Below are 20,466 nucleotides of genomic sequence, written 5' to 3' on the forward strand. Positions count from 1 at the left end.
CAACACTTTACATGTATTAAACATGATGCAGGTCTTGCACACTGAATGCTTCGGCTTGCAACATGTGCATCGCATGAGTCCCAAATGTGAGGAAGGTCTTTGTCACTGTGGATTAGACCAATACGTTTCTCTCACTGTAGATTCTCCACATGTGGTTGCGTGACATGAACTCATCCTGCAACCTCAGCCACCCTTCGGCTGGAAATCACTTGAGCGCAGCGGGAAGACGGCGATGTCAGCAGACGAAGACTGGTGGAGGAAATCCATCTTTCACTCATCAGTCATCACCACGTGTCGCGCAGTGACCTCAGCCGAGGCTGCAGAGGTCGAGACCACGCTGTCCATCTCTGTTACCCTGTTCATGAATACACAGAGGCCAGAGTGTGGGTGTGCGTGTCCGTCAGGGCGATTACACGCACACAGAAACACACACACACGAGCGCTCGCACAGCCTCGTGCCGACTCCACTGGCATAATTAGAAACATTTGGGATCGTTTGCAAAGGGAACACGAGCTCTGATGGGATCCAGATGCACTACTGGGTTTCACCGAAATACAGGAACCCTTATTTACGAGGGGCCATTACTGGCTCCTCACCCAGGGAGGTGTGTGTGTGTGTGTGTGTGTGTACTGCCTGGTTTTTTAAAGATATACTTAATGAGTGTTTGTTGGTGTATCATCCATATTCAGGTCAGATTCAGTTTAATGGCTTTTGTTTTTGTGAGAAAATGAGAGTTTGTATTCATTGTGCTTCTGAACACATCATTTAAACTTCTTCCTCGGGGGGGGGGGAATAAGTTGCCAACACAGAAAAACGTTAGCTTTCTTTTAATAAAGAATAATTGGCATTCATTTATACCAATAGTTCTCGTCGTCTTCTTCTTTTGTTGTCAACAAAATGCCTCTTTTGGATTCCCTGTGGAGGAGAAACATTTCTTATATTAGTTTATTTTCCATCAAATGCTGTGAGACTCAACTGCACTGATGATTTGTGTTAACTTTTTTAAAACTTTATTGAAAAAGTATTGAAATATACAAATATTTACTCAACATAATGGTGCAGATAAAACAATAATTTGAAGGAAAAAAATGGAATTGGGATAAAAAAACAACCTTTTCTGGGTCTTAATATATTCTTTAAATTCACTTAAAACCTCCAGGGAAATGAGGGGTTACTGTTTGTTTGCACTGACGACTGTTTGCACTGACGACTGTTTGCACTGACCACTGTTTGCACTGACGACTGTTTGCACTGACGACTGTTTGCACTGACGACTGTTTGCACTGATGACTGTTTGCACTGACGACTGTTTGCACTGACGACTGTTTGCACTGACGACTGTTTGCACTGACGACTGTTTGCACTGACGACTGTTTGCACTAATGACTGTTTGCACTGACGACTGTTTGCACTGACGACTGTTTGCACTGACGACTGTTTGCACTGACGACTGTTTGTACTGATGACTGTTTGTACTGATGACTGTTTGCACTGACGACTGTTTGCACTGACGACTGTTTGCACTGATGACTGTTTGTACTGATGACTGTTTGCACTGATGACTGTTTGCACTGATGACTGTTTGTACTGATGACTGTTTGCACTGATGACTGTTTGTACTGATGACTGTTTGCACTGACGACTGTTTGCACTGATGACTGTTTGTACTGATGACTGTTTGTACTGATGACTGTTTGCACTGACGACTGTTTGCACTGACGACTGTTTGCACTGATGACTGTTTGTACTGATGACTGTTTGCACTGATGACTGTTTGCACTGATGACTGTTTGTACTGATGACTGTTTGCACTAATGACTGTTTGCACTGATGACGACTGTTTGCACTGATGACTGTTTGCACTGATGACGACTGTTTGCACTGATGACTGTTTGCACTGATGACTGTTTGCACTGATGACTGTTTGCACTGATGACTGTTTGCACTAATGACTGTTTGCACTGTTTGCAATGCAAGTGTTGCAACATGCTGCCACCAGGTGGCTCAGAGAGGAACTTGATGTTGATGAAAGTTACTTTTAAAGATGGAGTTTACATCAAACTATGGATCGACCCACAGGTATTTTTGGATATATTTTACACATTAATTTAGAAAATGGTTAGATTTAAGTGAAAGTGTGTTGTGTTAAAATGAATGAATGAAGCAACACAGCATAACCAGCCACAGCAGGAGCCGATCAGTAAAATCTCACATGCGATTAATATTGAAGGTACAAATATTACCAGTTTATTTACTGAGTTAACATTTGCTAAATTAGCTCAATTTTGTAGTTCAACTCCATCTTTTAAATTGTTTTCAATTTAAATTAAATCTCAGTCTCCTAAATTTGTAATAAACAGGAAATGCAAGTCAGTCACCAAAATTATTCTTATTTTTATCTAACTAAATTTCCTTTATGAATCATACATTCTGTATGAAATCAACTATAAGCAAACACTTATATTTAACATGTTTAATAATTATCCAGTACTCACATTCTCATCCAACCTCTCCGGTCTCCTGCTCCTCACTGCTTCTTCAGTATTCCTGGAAAACAGACAAAACTTAACTTATTATTTATGAAGCTACAGACTTGAAAAGTGCGCGAGATGTTTTGTGATTTCTTTATGTGATTTATCGCCGGACTGCAGGTGATTAAAAAACATCAACCCGTCCCTCTGGGTTAACGTGCACACATTAAAAAGACAAACTCTTTGTGACAATTACAAGAAGTGTGAACGCGATCAGATTCGACGTCCCTCGAGAAATAAACCTCCAGTGTCCGGTCATGAAGAACGTCACAACATGTTGTTGAATCACATCACTGTTACGGAAGAACCAAGAGGCAAGTAAGAAAACAATAAATCTGGTGATTCAGTCTCTAAATCTGTTTTCTCTCCAGTGTTTATGACTTGAGAACAGGTGAAGAAAAAGGTTTTGCCAGGATAATCTGAGTTCCTTCATTAGTTTTCTGTGAAACTGTTGGAAAAACACTTAAAAAACGTGTAAAAATTATCGTTTTTTTTAATTTAATTACTCTTTTTCTGTGAAAACAGGTGAAAGTTTTGTTGTTTTCAGGACATTTTTTGTTGTTTTCAGGATATTTCTAGTTTGTTGTTGTAATACCCATGATGGCCACAAGAGGCTGTAGTGCACCGCTGCCCCGTGTTCTAAATAGGATTAAAAGCATTCACGTTTTCTTCCTTGTCCCTGTCGCTGAATCCACTGTAGAACATCACTGACCTTTCAGCAGTGACGGTGTCCTTTGATAAGATCGGCTAAACGCACTGATCAGAACGCTTCTGTCGCTCAGTCTTTCCTCGGCCTCCATCGCCACTTCCTGTTTGATCGGGAAGCGCAGTGTTGCTTCTGAGCATCTCCTCGATGCTGATACTGCACTGTGACATCACTCATGTGCCAATAAACTGATCAATGGAAGGAAGACTCCCTGCAGAGAACAGACATACGGTGAGCAAATTGACACGTGTGTGTGTGTGTGTGAGTGTGTGTGAGTGTGTGTGTGTGTGTACCTTGTGCAGGCCGACTGAGAGTCAGACGAACCTCAGGTGGCGAAGTCTTGAAGAGCTTTAGCACCCTCTACAGGGGAGGAGAGAGCTTTTAACAGAAGTACCACACTCCACTGTATTATCAGAAAAATGCACATAAAGTATGAAAAGTAAAAGTATTCTTTGTGCAATATTACTGGTGCATTATTGTGTATGTTGCATTTTACTGCTTTAATTGTTGTGCTTATTGTACCTCCATTATCTCCTGTTGGTAGTTTAATGTACACGATGCATCATATTCTATAAGATCACCAGATGTTTGTATCTTTGTCTCTAAAAAGTCAACTTTCCATGAGTTTCTCAGTAAAACAGTTTTCAGCTTTGTGACTATGCATCTTCCAGCTGATCCAAGAGGCTTTTTAAAGACTTTATGTTGAAGAAGAAGAAGGAGAAACTCTTCATCCTTCAGTTTATCACAAACACATCTGGAGACACTGGACAGGGAGGGGATGAAAGTCTAATATACAAAGTACAATATTTGCCTCTGAAACGTCGTGGAGTAAAGGTATACAGAAATACTCAAGTAAAGTACAAGTACCTCAAACCTGTGCTTGAGTAAAAGTGCAATATGCTCAGAATCATGAGCCAACAGCCTGCCGAAGAGAAGCAGTGCAGCACTGATGCATCCTGCAGTAACTGCATCATATCAAACTGATACGTGCACATGATAACAAGCAAATGAAAGAAAAGTGAGTCCGTTATATATAAACCTAATTTGAAATCTGCACATACTGGATAGGACAGCTCCTTGAGAGACTGGCCGTTGATGGCCAACAGCACGTCTCCCTCCAGGATCCTGCCGCTCTGCTGCGCTGGCTGCCCGGGGAAAAGCTCCTTTATCCGGACCAGACTGCCAAAGTCCCGAGTGGGCGGATCCAGCTCGCACATTAGGAAGCTGAAGCCAAGGCCGTGAGCGTTCTTAGTCAAAGTGACTTCCTGGGTGTTGCCTGGGGGTTTGGAGGACGGAGCACGGAGGCAGTAATGGGATAATGAGCAGGTGAAACCGGACGTCAGCAGTTAAAGTGGGATTGAAAAAGAGGAGGTGGATGGGGGATGAGGAGGGAAGGAAAGAGAAAACTGTTTATTTTAATAAGGTATAAAAGGTTTTGCCAGGAGAATCTTTCTAAGTTCCTTAAATAAGTTTTCATCTGTGAAAACAGGTGAAACAAAAAGTTTAACTGAATTTATGTGTTTGTTGCTGTAATACTAATTTCGGCCACAAGGGGCTGTAGTGCACAACTACCTCGCGTTCTAAATGAGACTAAATGAGGATTACAAAGACAAAGACTCAGCACAAAATCATCCTTTCACCCGGATATTTGTTTTCCAAACTTAAAAACATTGATATTTGGTGTGTAGCCTCGGACCTCGTCACTCCCCACATGCAACAAAACTGGGATTGGGGAGAAATTAATGATATTAACTTGAGACTCACAGGCTACAGGCGGATGCTATGTGGTCTTATGAAATGCTTATGAACAGCAGCAGCAGCAGCAGCAAGTGATTGCAGCAGTTCCAGCATTGTTTTTGTGGGAGAGCAATCCAGCAACAGGCAATGCAAAGCTAAAGCATGAACAGAGCACTGATGTAGACGAGCAAAGGGTGTGTTGGATATGCAGTATGTTGAAGAACACGTCATGTGAGAGCAGCAGCAGAACTAGCTTGCAGGCAGGACGCTAGAAAGGATTTTCTAATTGTGCAATTTCTCTTTTTTTTATATACATTTTGTGACTTTCAGTAGTTTAAAAGTAATAGTTTGACATCTTGGGAAATATGCTCATGTTTCTGCGGTGAGTATAAGGCTATTACGGAAGCCCTGAGAGGAAAGTGAGAATTGTTTTTGGTGATCTATTTTCTGATCTAAATAGTTTTCTTTCCTGTGTTTACGACTTAAGAACAGATGGAAAAGTTTTGACAGGATAATCTCTCTAGATATAGTTTTAGAAGGTGTGTTGTTGTAATACTAATTTCTGCCACAAGAGGCTAAAGTGCACCACTAACCCATAATTATGTTTCTCACTTTATTAGCAGAATTCCCCTGTTTTTATTGTTTTACTTTGAGACCCTTCCCTTTGTTTGCCATGATACCCTTTACCCCAAAATGTCAAACTATTTCTAACTATACTTTTTGCAACAGTCGGCCTCATTTAGGAGTTTCTTTTTTTCCATCACTTAATAGACGGTTTAAATCTGTCAAATCATAATATTTTCCCATCAGATTCATCACAGAATAATTATTTTTTTCACATTTAATAAAGGCTTCTTATATTAAGATTTAAAAAACTTCACAGTCAAGATAAAGAACTCATTACTTGCATGTCCTCTTCATCCTTCTGTAGACAGAATGAAAGGCAGCAGTAAAAAAATTATTATAAAACCATTTTGATGAATAAAAATCAAGTTTTGATATATTTTTCAGTAACATAAATACATAAAGTTACATATAAAGAGCAACAGCACAAGTCTTGACAGAAATGGGACATTTTGATGGTTTAAGTGTCAACAGAAATTGGCTATTTTGGACTCGAAGAGGAAGATGTGGAAGGACCGATATAGAAGGACAGGCTAAAGGATAAGGGAGGCTGGAGGGGATAAGAAGAGGAAGGTCAGGGTCGGTAGGGAAGATCAGGATGAAGAGAAGGAAGTGTGTAAAGGTTCAGCTTGAAGCACTGAGATGAGCCTGGTCTGCTAATAAAGCACGAAACGGCTTAGAGTCGACAGGGTCTCACGCAAGTTCTTCCTCTGTAGTGTAACGGTTTGTGACATAATGCTCTTCCTGTCTGAGGGAACATTGTATTCACTATGGGACGCTTGCAAGAGCACATATGCTCTCTTTAAATATTTCCCAGAAAGAGATCTTTGTCTTTGCATCATATGTATTTTGTGCACTTAAGCTAAAAGAAACGGAGGTCTCCTACCATCGGTGACAAAGCTGTAGCCTCTGGGCTGGTCAGAGATCGTGTTTTGAGAAGTGCTGCTGGATGAGCAGTTGTTAATCCTGAGCGGGCTGGTAGCTGGACTGACGCTCTGATTCGATGCGTTGCTGATGGTGTCTGATCGGAGAGAAACCCTGGGTTGGTTCATCAACACCCTTTCCACAACCAATGTTACCACCTAGAGAAGAGGAGAGGCAAAGACAAGAACGTGATCGGGAGGAACACAATGAAGAGATCAAAGTTTGAGGACGGACAAGAACATGAAACAAGAAGAATTTAAATATATGGTTGTAATGGATCCGAAGAAGAGACACTCTACGGCCATGCTAGCCACTCTGTGAGGCTTCGAGCTAAATGCTAACATCAGCATGCTATTTTGTCGCAATGCGTCCAGCAGTTGTTGAGACATTTCACTCCAAAGCACAAATCATCGAGTCAACACCAACGGGCGGTGTGTCGGCGCTGCTCCACCCTTGTCTGGGATGTGAATGGAAACGCATCGAACATGCTATTCACCGCACATTCAACGGCATCACTCAGATGTACAATGGGAGCCAGAGCCTTCAGCTATCAAGCTCCTCTCCTGTGGAACCAGCTTCCAGTTTGTGTTCGGGAGGCAGACACCCTCTCCACATTTAAGAGTTAAAGACTTCTTTTGATAAAGCTTATAGTTAGGGCTGGCTCAGGCTTGCCATGGACCAGCCGCTAGTTATGCTGCTATAGTCTTAGACTGGAAGCCTTTTTTATTACATCATCCTGGATTCATCCTTTTTTTTACATTTGAGCACACCATCATTTCTCTCACATGGATGTTGTATTTGTACTATGTTGTTTATCCTGTACACACGACATCTACTGCACTGTCTGTTCGTCCTGGGAGAGGGATCCCTCCTCAGTTGCTCTCCCCGAGGTTTCTTACATTTTTATTTGTGGGGTTCTTTTAGGAAGTTTTTCCTTGTGCGATGCGAGGGTCTAAGGACAGAGGGTCTAAAGACAGAGGGTCTAAGGACAGAGGGTCTAAGGACAGAGGGTGTAAGGACAGAGGGTCTAATGACAGAAGGTCTAAGGACAGAGGGTCTAAAGACAGAGGGTCTAAGGACAGAGGGTCTGAGGACAGAGGGTCTAAGGACAGAGGGTCTAAAGACAGAGGGTCTAAGGACAGAGGGTCTAATGACAGAGGGTCTAAGGACAGAGGGTCTAAGGACAGAGGGTCTAAGGACAGAGGGTCTAAGGACAGAGGGTCTAAGGACAGAGGGTCTAAGGACAGAGGGTCTAAGGACAGAGGGTGTTGTATCCTGTACAGTCTGTAAAGCCCACTGAGACAAATGTATAATTTGTGATAGTGGGCTATATAAATACATTTGATTTGATTTGATGTGTCGATCACCAGGACGAGGAATTAACAAACCGTATTTTCTATTTCATAGCCTAAGGGAATGCTTTTAAGTTTTAAAGCCTATTGGGACCCGTTGCCTTTTGGGAAAGTGTTAATAGCGTAATACAGAAGTGTTTGAAATGTTATTTATAATGAAAATTGTTTCTAAATTTGCCAGTGGCCAAAGTGTCTTTGACACAAAAAGAAACGGATCCTTGTGCATTTCAGGTTTCTTTCCGCTGTAACGAACTCACACAGAAAGCTGGGTATGAACTGAGCTGTGACTTCCGTACCGTTACACTACGAGTATATAGGTAATCGTCTCTAACGGTCTTCTCACACTGACACACTACAACATCAGTCACACGGCATCCTTTACCTCCCCAGTTTTACTCAGATGCTGGACAGCCTGCTGGTAGGTGAAGCCCTGGAAGCTAACCCCATCCACCTCCAGTAGTCTGTCACCTGCAACAGAAAACGTTTGAGACAAATAAACCGACAGATTATATTATATTTGACTCACTTATAATTTCCTCCTCTACTTCTTTCACTTCTTTTTGTTATATCTGATCCTTTGTGTTGGTGACTTTCAGTGACACGGTATTAAACAAAGTGTTGTCTTAACGCTCTGAGCTGTTATGGCTCTGGGGAAGATGCGAAGGTGTTACATTTTAATAATTGTCTGTGTGCTCTTATTTAGTTGAGCTAAAAGAATCGCTAACTTACATATTGTCTTCCCTACATTGTGTTTCAACGTGAATGTATAAGATGCGACTCATTATTGGTACCGGATGCCTGTTAGTTACCATTGTAAGAACATAAACAACACCTTTTTAATCTGAGATGTATGGACTTTAATACACTGTGCTCAGTCTGCTCAATAATAAATTCAGAACGTGCTGAAGGACTCATAAATAAATGGCTTCACTGGGGAACCTTCAAATGTAAACAGATCAAACATACCCTTATTAAACCAGTTTGAAATGATTGTTCTCCACAAGTGCATTGCTAGATATGTATCTGTCATACCTGCATGTACATGTCCTTCTCTCTCAGCAGCCCCTCCTGGAACAAGGCTTTTTATGTAGAGTCCTCCGTTGGGAAGGTTTGTGTTGACACCACCCTGAGTGATTAATGACAACAACTTTCATTCAGAACACAACTGTCGTGTATCAACCTTTCTCTTCCTCTATAATCCTGTCCGATGTTAAGCACATTCAGTCTTTGTGACTCATTGCTGGTGTTGCTCGACACATTGCCCTACGTGACTGTTCATTCCTAATGTAAACGAATTAGATGGACACAGGATTTTGCAGGTTGATGATATGGATGGAAACCAATATTTTGCTTTGATATCAGTAATTGAAAGTACAGTAATATAACTTTTAAAGATGCAATAGATAACCTAGTGTTTCCAAGTGGAAGCCTGTTCCGCTGCATCGCTTTCTGTTTTCCTCTTATTCAGACCATCAGGGAAAAAGCAAGAAATATATTATACTTATAGGGAACCAATGGTTCCATTCTTCTTTAGCCATTATGTGTGCAACCAACATTTACTTCATAATGATAAACTAAAGCAGAAAACGGAGCGACAGCAGTCCAGGTGCAGGTGCATCTTCTGCAAAATCTTTCAGAAACTCACAGCGATGCTGACGCCCAGACTTCCTGATATCTTTCTGATCTCCACGGTGATCTCGCTCGGCCTCACACAGTTTAGAGACGGAGACAGAGAGCAGCTGTCCTGAAACCAACACACACACACAACATACACTTCAGTCCTGTGTACAAGTACAAAATCAGAATTACTAGATAAAGAAAATTCAATTAAGCTTTGAACACTTATATGAGGTTTTGATATAGATTACTATATAATATATATTTTAAATAATAATAACAAATAATACAGTTTATTTATAGAGCCCTTTCCTTACAAGAGATGCAGCTTTACTAAAAAATAAGTGAACCTTTAAAGTATTATAAATAAAGATACTGGCACACACCGAAACCATCACCATGATTCTACCTGTGTACCGACGGCTCGTACGTCTCGGGGGACGTGAAGCCTGTTGCTGGTCTTCGGTGTCATCATAACCGAGACAATCTCATCCAAACTGTCGTCAACTGAGCGTCCGTCCGTCATCAGCGTGGTCTGGCATTCGTAACTCCTGAACACGGGAGAGCGAACACTGTTGGGACTCAGAGTTGGGACTGTGGATGAAAACAACAGAGTCAGTTAATGTTAAACTTACTTCATGCACGGTTAGAGTTTCTGAAGTAATTCGACCATCCGGTAAGCACTTCAGAATATACTATTCCCCCTATGCCCCTAAAAGAAGCTAGAGACAGAAGCCGGCTAGCTTAGCTTAGCACAAAGACTGAACACAGGGGGAAAGAGATCGTTGTTACACCTAAGATATAAAAATGACATATAACATGTAAATGCATGACATTTGAAAATGCTGGTAGAATTTGTTTTGTTACCTTTGGACAGAGCTAAGCTAGCTGTTCTGCCCTGTTTCCAGTCTCTATGCTAAGCTAAGCTAACGCCTGCTTGACATAGCTTCATATTCAATGTACGGCCACGGGTTTGGTATTAATCTTCTCATCTAACTGTCGACAAGAAAACATATTTACATTTGTCTGAATCTGAAAGACATGAAGAATGAAATCTTTATTTATTTGCTTCATATAATTGTAATCATTGTGAATGTTGTGCACACGTATGCAGCATAAAGAAGAGAAAGGAAATCAAATTTGAACATGTTAGCAATTCAGAACAGGTGCATCCATAGGCTAATTATTAAATCCCCAACATTATGCACAAACAAAGGAAGACAAGGGTCACAGCCACGTGATCAAAACACACATACAGTAACCACACACACACACACAGAGCACCTTTCGGCTGTGAGATGATGAGCTGCACTTCCTCAGGGCTGCTCTGCATGACCTCTGCTGCCTCGCTGAAGGTGACGCCCTCCAGGCTGATGTGGTTCAGAGAGATCAGACGACCGCCTGCAGGCAAAGGTCACAGTGAAATGGTGCCGGTGTCCAGTAACAATGGAGTTTGAAGACCTCCCCACCACCTCTGAACCCATTTGTGAGGCCTGTGATCAAATCCCACAGACATCCGTACTCTCTCAGTCCTCCTTTGTACTTTATTCTACATTCTCTGCATCCATTTTCTCAAAAAACAGAGGAAGATGTTTGATGAATTCAAAAGAAAAACACCTATCATCCAGATAATTGGACATATATGAGGAGTCTGCACCAAAATGAGGTATTCACCAGTTCAATGAATTGTGTTTTTACTTGGGAGAATTATGCAACAATGGACCCCTGTGCATAGACATACAAAAGGCCTCACCACCCAGACTTTATAGTTAGCCTCATTTGGTCGTTTGTATGTATCTGTTTGTAGACTTTGTGGTTGTTTTGCCCCTTTTCAGAGCCATTGTGCGTCTCTTTGTAGTCGTTTTATGTTTCTTTGTGGTCATTTTGAGTGTTTCTGGTTGGTACGTGTCTCTAGGTGAAAGCCACGGGGGCCCCTGACACTTTGGGCCCCTTGGCCTGTGCCCAGTAGGCCGGTTCAGTAATCCATACATGCAATTTTTTGGGGAAGAAATGTATTCATTAAAAAAATAGGCAAAATTTGATTTAAAAGTGGGAAAACAAAGTCCTGCAAACAGTCAAAGGATGAACTTCAGCACTACATTGAACAGTGTTGATAAAGTAACATGATTCTCTACCTGCTCGGATGCGTCCATCCTTATCAGCAGGTCCACCAGGCACAATGGAAGCAACAAAGATGCCCAAGTCATAATGGCCCACAGTGTCCTCTCCCACTATCAGTATACCTGTATGAACCAAAAACCCCCACATTCAGACACATACAGTGATATGCACTATAATATACTGAACCAAAAAGTAACTATAAGGTATTCTAAACACGCCTTATTTAGTAGATTAAAATATAAAATGAAAAAGAGCACCAACAGATAAAGAAGAAACTACATTAAAACCTTCTCTGTTGATGCTGTGTAGTGTGATCAGCTTACCCAGGCCAAACTTTGGGTCTTTCTTTAAAGAAACACATATGACTTCTCTCTCTGACGATGACCTTGGTTTTGTTTCTGGGAGACACAAAGTAGAAGAACACATAAACTCATCACCTCCGCCAGTTTGTTTGTCAGCAGGATTAAGGAGAAACTTCTGGTTTCCGATTTTCATGAAACTTGATAGAAGGGTGTAGCATGGGCCAAGGAAGAACCCATTAAACTGTGGAGCGGATAGACACATTACGTTTCACTTATGGAAACGGCCTTGGCGAGTGTCTGCGCACTTTGAGTGCCCTTCGAGAGTTTTCCATTCGGTTTGTTTGTCAGCAGGATTACGGAAAAACTACCGGTCCAGTCTTCATGAAGCTTGGTAGAAGGGTGTAGCATGGGCTAAGGAAGAAACTATTAAACTTTGGAGCGTATACACAAATAATTTTTCACTTTTGTTAACATCGCGGGATAGGGTACTTGGTGCCCTTCCAGTGTAAAATATAACTTCTTCCTATAATGAGCCATCAATCAATAAGAAAATGCATCATTCACTTGGTGTAGCAGTGACATTTTCAAAGTGCATCATCTCACAACTATTGTCAGCATTGAATTATTCATGAAACAAAATTGACACATTTGAGAGGAAATTCGATGGCCACAAAAACGTCAGCAGTTGGCAACTGTTAGTACACACATGTCCCCTCATTTATTGGCTCCTCAGGCAATAGAAGAAGTTGCACTAACTTTGTTAATGCTGTCGCTTGTTAGAAAATGTGAACAGTATACTTGGTCATACCTTTGGGTGCAGTGGAGCCAGAAGGTCCTTCAGATCCGCTCTTCTGAGAGCACGCTGGGGAACGCACACTATGGCTGCTGAGCTGACTGCTGGAGGTACTGCACAAGAAACAGTGTGATAATAGTGATGATTGCACAATTCTGTCCTCTGCAAACAGGAAGTGTTTTTCCTGCAGAAGAAGAACTGAAATTAGCATGAGCTAGTACCTCTGCTCATTGAGGCGCTGCAGTTTAAAGCGGGTCTCGATCCTGTCTGCAATGTCATCACACAGCTTGTTCAGGGACTCATCCCGCGGCGTGGTCAGACCGCTGTCATCCTGTGGCGTCTCCGAACAGGAGAAGGACTTGAGCCGGCTGCTCTGAGAGCGACACACTGCATACTGCTCAGTGTTCTCCTCTGGAGGTAAAAGCAAAGACACATGGAGGATTCAGTCACCAGTTTTGTCTTTCGACTAAAGCCTTCTGAGGTCTACAGAAAATGGCAACGCTACTTGGCGAGTTCTACTACTCAAAACGTTTGCTTTGGCAGTAGTCATGGTGCAGCAACTGACCTGAGACCAGGCTTTGGCTGAGCTGGCGAGAGTTCATCTCATTGTTGAACTTGTGTTGAGCTGAACAGAGGTTACACAGATATGTGGCTATCTTCGATCTCTCTGTGATGAAGTTGTACTTCTTCTTGCTGCCCCGGCTCTCTACTACAAACTTACGCCTCTGCAGGAACATGAAGAAAGAGTGAGGTAATTCTTGTCTCATTTGTGGTCTGATAAACAGTAAATTCATGCCACATATGCTTATTTTCCAAGCTGCTGTAGCTGTCATAGGGTCCCTAAATGAAAATGTTTTGCGAATTCTCGCAAAAGTACACCCCCCCTTCATGTAATTCATAATCACTCAACTCACATTAGAGGAGATGGTTGCTGTCTCCCTCCAGTAGAAAGTCTGAGTGGTGGATCGGCAGCCATCTTTAACCTCGTAGATGATGACTCCTTTGGCACAAACCCCGAGGATGATCTCTCCTTCTAAAGGCTTTTTCTCACGCATCACACGGTGGAGAAACACGCCGTATTCAGGCAACTGCTGACACACCTAAAGGGACAAATAGAGAGGTGTAACTGTTTCATATGATACTAACAGAGTGTTGCAGCAATGAGTCCCATTGTTGCATTTTTGCACTTCTGGTTCCCTTGTTCAGTCAATGTTTTTATTAAATTGTTCTTTGGTGAAATGCCTGAAATAAGGTCTGCAGTTAACACAAACTTCAGAGATTGTTATGTTTTATTACGACATTAAATACATCAGTAAATCTTGTGAATTTTGAAGCTTTTATGTGTCTTAAATAAGGCGTTTGCTAACAAGTGGCTAACTGAGATTGAAGAGGCTGTCGGGGATTTAATGCATCACGCCGAACAGTAGTTCACTAGTCATGCAACTGTTAGTATCACAAACGTTTGTTTGCCACAGAGACTATCTTTCTGCAACAATCCAAAATCCAATAGAAAAGTCCCGTTGGCTTTTTCTCGAGGGAACCAGTACGTCATCCCTGCAGCACTCTATTATAGTCATATTTGTACGACTAGATAAACATTTTCATTTTCAAATTTCACTATTTTGCTACCTTGAAAAACTCAAGTTCTGATTCGTCGGTGAGCATCTGAGCGTTGTTGGTGTGAAGTCGCAGCAGCTCCCCTTGAATGTAAGGCAAGGCACGTTTCTCCATCACACTCTTGGAGACATACTGATCAGGCCGGTAGTAGTTCCTACCGTACACCTAAACACAACAGATCAAAACCTTTTATTAAGCGAAACGTTTGCAACAGAAACCTAACTATAATCATTGCTTTACAGTAGATATACTATACCATATACCTTTGCTATGACAATGATATGTCGATGTTTAAAAATGACGTTTGTGGCACCTTTTTATCGTTGGATTAGTTTACACAATAACTTTTAATTCATTTTCAGAAGGCTCATTTAAATTGACATGTTATGTTCAAACTTGTGGTGCACAACCTCAGGCATGCAGTCTCCACACTCGGTCTGCAGGGCCAGAGCTCCCAGGTACAGAGCGGTCTCCTCATGGCAGGACAGCCTGTCCTCCAAAAGGTCTCTCCTGAGCTGGAGGTAATACTGGTGGCGAGTCTGTTTGTGCCTGATAGAGAAGACCGCACATATTTAAAGGATCCAACTTCCCGAGACGGTAACAACACAAGAAATAGAAATACGTACAAATGAGAAATGTCATTGACAAAGAACTTGACTCTGAAGAAAAGGACAAAGGTGGTTGTAGGCACTTTCTTCCAGCTATCTGGAGCAACTTTGGAAATCTTGGTGTCATTGTCCACAAAGAAAAACTCGTTATCTGACCAGAGAAAAGAGAAAAGTACAGAGAAATATGAGGAGAGATAAATAATGTATGACTTGTACATTATAAGTCCCATTTGTACATTATGTCAAACTAAAAACATTAATGTCCTTATATCCAAGACATGCTCATTAATTTTTAAACCTCTTTACCATCAATATAAGCAAGGCCAAAGTAGAAATGTTCCACCAGGTTGGAATGAGCCACAATCATGTCAAAGACATCGCCTCCTCTGGATTTCACCTCACACTTGACCAGGATGCTCTGACCATTTGGCATCAACACACTTATCTCTCTCTGAGTGGTTGGAGATTTCCCTTTTTTTGACTGCGAGAGCGAGAAAAAGAATTTGAGAACAGAATTAAATCAAATATAAACAATCAGACGGTTGCTGAATATAATCAGGGTAAGAAATGATCAATGCAGCTGCAGAGGAAGGCTTTACTCTATACAAGGAAAGTGACAATGGTAAGATAATACCATCATCATCCTGAGATTTGTGTCACAACTGTAAATCTCTCCAAACTTTCACAATTGCTCTAACTATACATATCAGTTTCAGTTAATTGTGCTTTTGATAGCCCAACGGCCATTAACCGGTAACAAACCGGTTATTTATTTTTTACAGAGGTGTGTTCCTGTTAGTCCAGCGTCTAAGAGTCCTGAAGTTTATTGCCTGATTTTGATCAGGTCATCGTTTAAGGTGGGCCACAAACTGTTATTGGTTGGTATTTAAATTGTGTAATTGGTAGTTTGAGAACATAAACACCAAAGATTCCTTTCGGTGCAATGCAAGATGAGTTAAATTAACCTACTGAACATAAACTAAACTAAGCACAGACGTGCGTAACCGGTCAAAGAAATTCGTTTTTGTTGTTGACGTCTTTAACTCTCAAAATTTAATTTCTGTTTTGATGAACTCACCACGATGGATCCAGGCAGCTCCAAGACAACCATCGGCTCATCTAACATTCGAATAAACTCAGGACCCATGTCCTGCAATAGAGGACAAATAATAAGAAACATTATTGTGTCAACTCCCCTATCACAAGACTCTGATGAAACATGTGATGAGACATTATGTCATCATTACATTATGTAACATGATATAATCGTGGCGCACCTTCACTCTCTTGTCATTCAGACTCATCGAGGACTCAAACTGTGCGAGGGATCTTGAGTTTGCGATTCGATTGCCGTCTACGTACGGGCTACAGGGGCCACGGTTCAGCTGCTGCCAGCTGCCGTAACTCTCGATGTGTCGACCTCCCGAGGGAATCCTGGGAAAATGTTGAATGAACAAATGAATTTTGGTTAACTTTGAAACAAACAATATATGTTTATACTGTGTCTTCTACATGTAAATCGGTTTAGACCTGTGTATTATGTGCTTTAAAGAAACCTCTGTTGTAAGGTGTGTGATGCTTCATACCCTGTGGGCTCGCATGGATAAGATGCCCCAGAGAATGTTCTAGAAATCTTCTTCTTCAGCGCACATGTTGAGTTACTAAAAGAACCTCCTGAAAAACAATTGGTATGGACTAATTACATTATGTCCACATATAGCTTTCACATTTGCCAGAGTAAATGTCAAAGAATGTCTTTTCGTGTTTTTTGCTGACAGTTGGATGAGAAAGTCGATGCCACCGTTAGCGGTTAGCTTAGGGTGGCCTAAAGACTGGAAGATGGCTAGTCAGGCTCTGTCCAAAGGTGAATAAATTAGCATGGCTAGCTAATAAATATGTGTAAAAGAGCAAGCCTTAGAGATGCAGGTAGGTGGTAAATGAGCTGTTTCCCCTCTTCCACTCTTTAGGAGATGCTAACTTGCTTCTTATTCACCATATAAAAATGCTAACGATATATGAAGCTACAGCTAGCAGCCGGTTAGCTTAGTGCAAAGATTGGACACAGGGGGAAACAGTTAACCTTGGTGCTGTCCAAAGGTTAAAAAACAACAACCTTCCAGCACCTCTGAAGCTCACTATAAAGACATTACGATAGCCTATATATTTAAAAGAAATGGGACTGTAAAAACAACCCATTGTGGTTTTAAAGGGGATTATGTGCAGGTGACTGTTACCTGGCAGTGTGTTTTGTGCACGGCTGTTTGTGTACAGATTAAACAAAGAATATATACAATGTTAATTAGTGAGCTTTAAATATCAACTATTCAGTTGTTTTTACCTTTGGACGGAGCCAGGCTAGCTGTTTCCACCTGCTTTCTGTCTTTAAAGCTAATTAGCAAAGCTAAGCTAACTAGCTGCTGGCAGTAGCTTCATATTTAGCATACAGACATGAGAGTGGTATCAAGCCACTCATCTAACTCTCTGCAATAAAAGGGAGTTGAACTGTTGCTTTAAAGTCCCACTGAAATCACATTCAGTCATTTATTTGTGTCATTCAACAAGCCAAGGTGCAGGACAAACGTGTGTGGATGTTTATAAGTTAGTTACGACTCTTCCCTGTCTATGAGTGTATGCTGGTGTTACGGCTATATGTAACATATATATGTTATGCAATATTGGCTATATTGAAATAAGTCTCCATCTATGTAGACAAAGACGGTATATTTCAAAAGTATACATTTCTTCCTTTTGGTTTCTGATTTTTGAGCATATATGCTTTAGCAGACAGAAATTGATGGTGTGTGTAAAAAATGCAATTATAGTTGGACTTTAAATCTAAAAGAAAGGATCAGTTGCTTACTGTGTAATCTGTCCCTGACCATTTGACTGCGGTCCGTTAGCCTGGATCCATTTTCAGCCATGGACACATGATCCACCTGCAAAGACACCACTGTCCAGCTCAAGGAAACATGCAGAGAGTTGGTGCTATCAGTAAACTCAACAAAAAACACAACTAAAACTTCTCAAAACCAAACATGACCTCACCTAAGCAGCTGAAACCAAACCAGCTCCACCCACTCACCGAGTTCCTGTAGACATCTTCCACCAGCTGCCTGACGAGCCGTTCGGCAGGAGGCAGCACTGAGGCCCTGTGGTGAAGCTCGCAGGTATCTTGCACCGTCAGCAGGTCAGTCCGCCGGACCACCATGTCCTCACACATGCTCAGCAGCAAACCCACCAGTTCTGGACTGAGTTGGACCGGCTAGGAGGAATAAAAGTGACAGCAAAATGGATTATGCGCAAGAATATATGCAAGAATAAGTTCAAACAAGAGATTGTAGAGGGAGGAAAGTACCTGGTTTTGAGGTAGATGATAGTCAACACACCAATAAAGAGTCATCCCCAGTGAGTACACAACCATCTGAGGACAGCAGGACAAGGAAAGGATATTTAAACGGGACTATAAGGGGATATAAATGGGACTAGTGCTACTAGTTTATGCTTTTCACTGATTAACTGATGTGATTAAAGGGTTATGGTCACACAAACTCTCTGGAATAGTTTAAAATGATGATACATGTGATGTTACTTCTGTCTGTGATGATGAAAAGCTTTAAAAACTTTTGTCCTTCTAAATTAAAACAATTTCTCCAAATAAACCTTATATTGTGAACCTTTTAGTTTAATATTTTATATATCAACCTGAGTGTTTTCCCCATTTAGATAGTTTAGGTTTTTTTTTAATTCTGAAGTGATAAAACAACCCAGTATTTCGCAACTAAATACCAATGATATTTATAGAAAAGATGGCAAAGTTACCAAGTTCTCAAAGCTTTCTCATCCCATTAATCATCTTATGACCCCTCGGGTTTATCTTGCCACCATGTATAGAACCACTCGTCTACGTCATGATATGTTGTTGCTGAAGTCCAAGAGTTCCAACCTTTTCGGCTGCAGTCCTGGTGGTGGCAGTGTGACCCTGCTGGGCCTCCGGAGCTGTGAAGGAGGCCACGTTTTCATGTCGGGCGCAGCTCTTGAAGGCCAGACTCCCATTGGCTGACAGCAGCACCGAGCCCGGGCTCAGCACACTGCACATCTTGCTTGAACCTAAACGGAGAGCAGAACTCAAACTGTTCACATTTACCAAGTCAAAGGGTTTCAAATGTATTCTGTTTGGATGCTCTTGAACGCTGCCTTATAAAAGAGCCCTGCACCCTGATAACAGGTGGATTTCGGAGGAAATGGGCAACTGATGAGTGCTTACCTTTTTTGTAAATGTCCAGTAAGGCATCAGTGGTGGCGAGCAGCAGACACCAGACCTCATCCTCATCCAGTGGTGAACCCCGGGCCTCCAACACTTCTGCCAGGGTCACAAATGTACCCATCCTGTTGGGATACACACAAAACATTGGGAGAGCGAATTCATAAAAGGATTGCGCTGCTTTTGCGGCCACTACACCTGCACAAGTTAGACAAAAATAAATTCTCAAAGCACCAAGAGTGAAATGCACACCGAACTGCGATACCAAGCAAATAGCGTCTTGTAGCTCCTGTGCTATTTGCACATATTTAAATGAGGTAATACTGCATACATTTGGTGCAAAATTGACCACATTCTATGTAAATGAGCCTGCAAAAAGAGAGTTGGTGGTGAATGGAGGGCATTTATAAGAGGTGTCACACCTACACTTTCCAGTGATCATACCAGCAGTGATTGTAGCGAGGCGAAGGCATCATCACGCTCCGCTCAAACTCATTTATTTTGGGATGCAGTAAAGGATGCAATTACAGTTCTGTCATGAAAAAGAAATGAATATAGCTTCCCTACATGAGTACCAAGGAATACACAATTTATTTCTCTGATGAAATTGCAATCAGGTAGAAAACTTAATGGGCGTGTTTGCGCTGTAATTACATTAGCGCACTATCTTTTGTGAATCGGACATAGATAGCGGTTGCAAGTGATGCGCAATTAATTCTTTGCGAATTCAAGTTATTTTTTATGAATGTTAATGACTTGTTGGAAATAATTCTGTTACAGGAGAAGTTGTGGCAAGTCTCATTTCTTAACAAGGCTGAACGTACTCAGGGGCCAGAATCCCACCACTAAACAAGTCCACAGTGAACGTTTAGAGGTCAAAGGTCGGCGTTTGAGACAGACAAGCTTAGTGGTATTAGATGTAATTGGAAACAAATCCAACATTTCTGCAAATTGCTTTCATATTTTCGCACCAATATGAAGCAATCTCTACTGACCAAATCTAGTTTCACAAAAAAACACGATGAATAAGGAGGTTCAACCTTTTACTGGACTGGATTAATGACTATATGTTGTTGTTTGTTTAATCTCATTTTATTTTGTTCAGTTCATTCAGGCCTGTAGGATCACTTTATGCCACAAAAGGAAGAAAAGAAACTGACATAATTTCTTTATGATGGTTGATGGAAGAGTTTTCACTAATTGTTTAACAGTCAGATTAAGGTACGGATGTTTCCTCCTGGAAGAGTCGTATTATACTCATTTGATTACCTC

General features: G+C 41.4%; 1 protein-coding gene across 1 annotated transcript; it reads right to left on the bottom strand.

Annotated features, from left to right (window-relative positions):
* Positions 1 to 218: 218 nt before the first annotated feature.
* Positions 219 to 19,318, bottom strand: frmpd2 (FERM and PDZ domain containing 2). The gene is made up of 30 exons (XM_029455574.1): positions 19,198 to 19,318; positions 18,877 to 19,040; positions 18,289 to 18,354; positions 18,016 to 18,195; positions 17,794 to 17,869; positions 16,520 to 16,607; positions 16,211 to 16,367; positions 16,012 to 16,083; positions 15,240 to 15,414; positions 14,952 to 15,084; positions 14,736 to 14,874; positions 14,338 to 14,490; positions 13,623 to 13,808; positions 13,274 to 13,433; positions 12,930 to 13,119; positions 12,724 to 12,821; positions 11,937 to 12,011; positions 11,628 to 11,735; positions 10,777 to 10,893; positions 9,902 to 10,086; positions 9,521 to 9,619; positions 8,908 to 9,001; positions 8,258 to 8,343; positions 6,486 to 6,681; positions 4,300 to 4,514; positions 3,532 to 3,598; positions 3,245 to 3,449; positions 2,497 to 2,548; positions 860 to 916; positions 219 to 355 (listed from the first exon to the last, which is right to left on the bottom strand). Exons 1-27 carry the CDS (start codon positions 19,316 to 19,318, stop codon positions 3,412 to 3,414), a joined length of 3,438 nt encoding a protein of 1,145 aa, XP_029311434.1. The 3' UTR covers positions 219 to 355; positions 860 to 916; positions 2,497 to 2,548; positions 3,245 to 3,411.
* Between the last annotated feature and the right edge of the window lie 1,148 nt (positions 19,319 to 20,466).

Source organism: Cottoperca gobio, chromosome 19 (genome assembly GCF_900634415.1).
Source record: "Cottoperca gobio chromosome 19, fCotGob3.1, whole genome shotgun sequence".
NCBI lineage: Eukaryota > Metazoa > Chordata > Actinopteri > Perciformes > Bovichtidae > Cottoperca > Cottoperca gobio.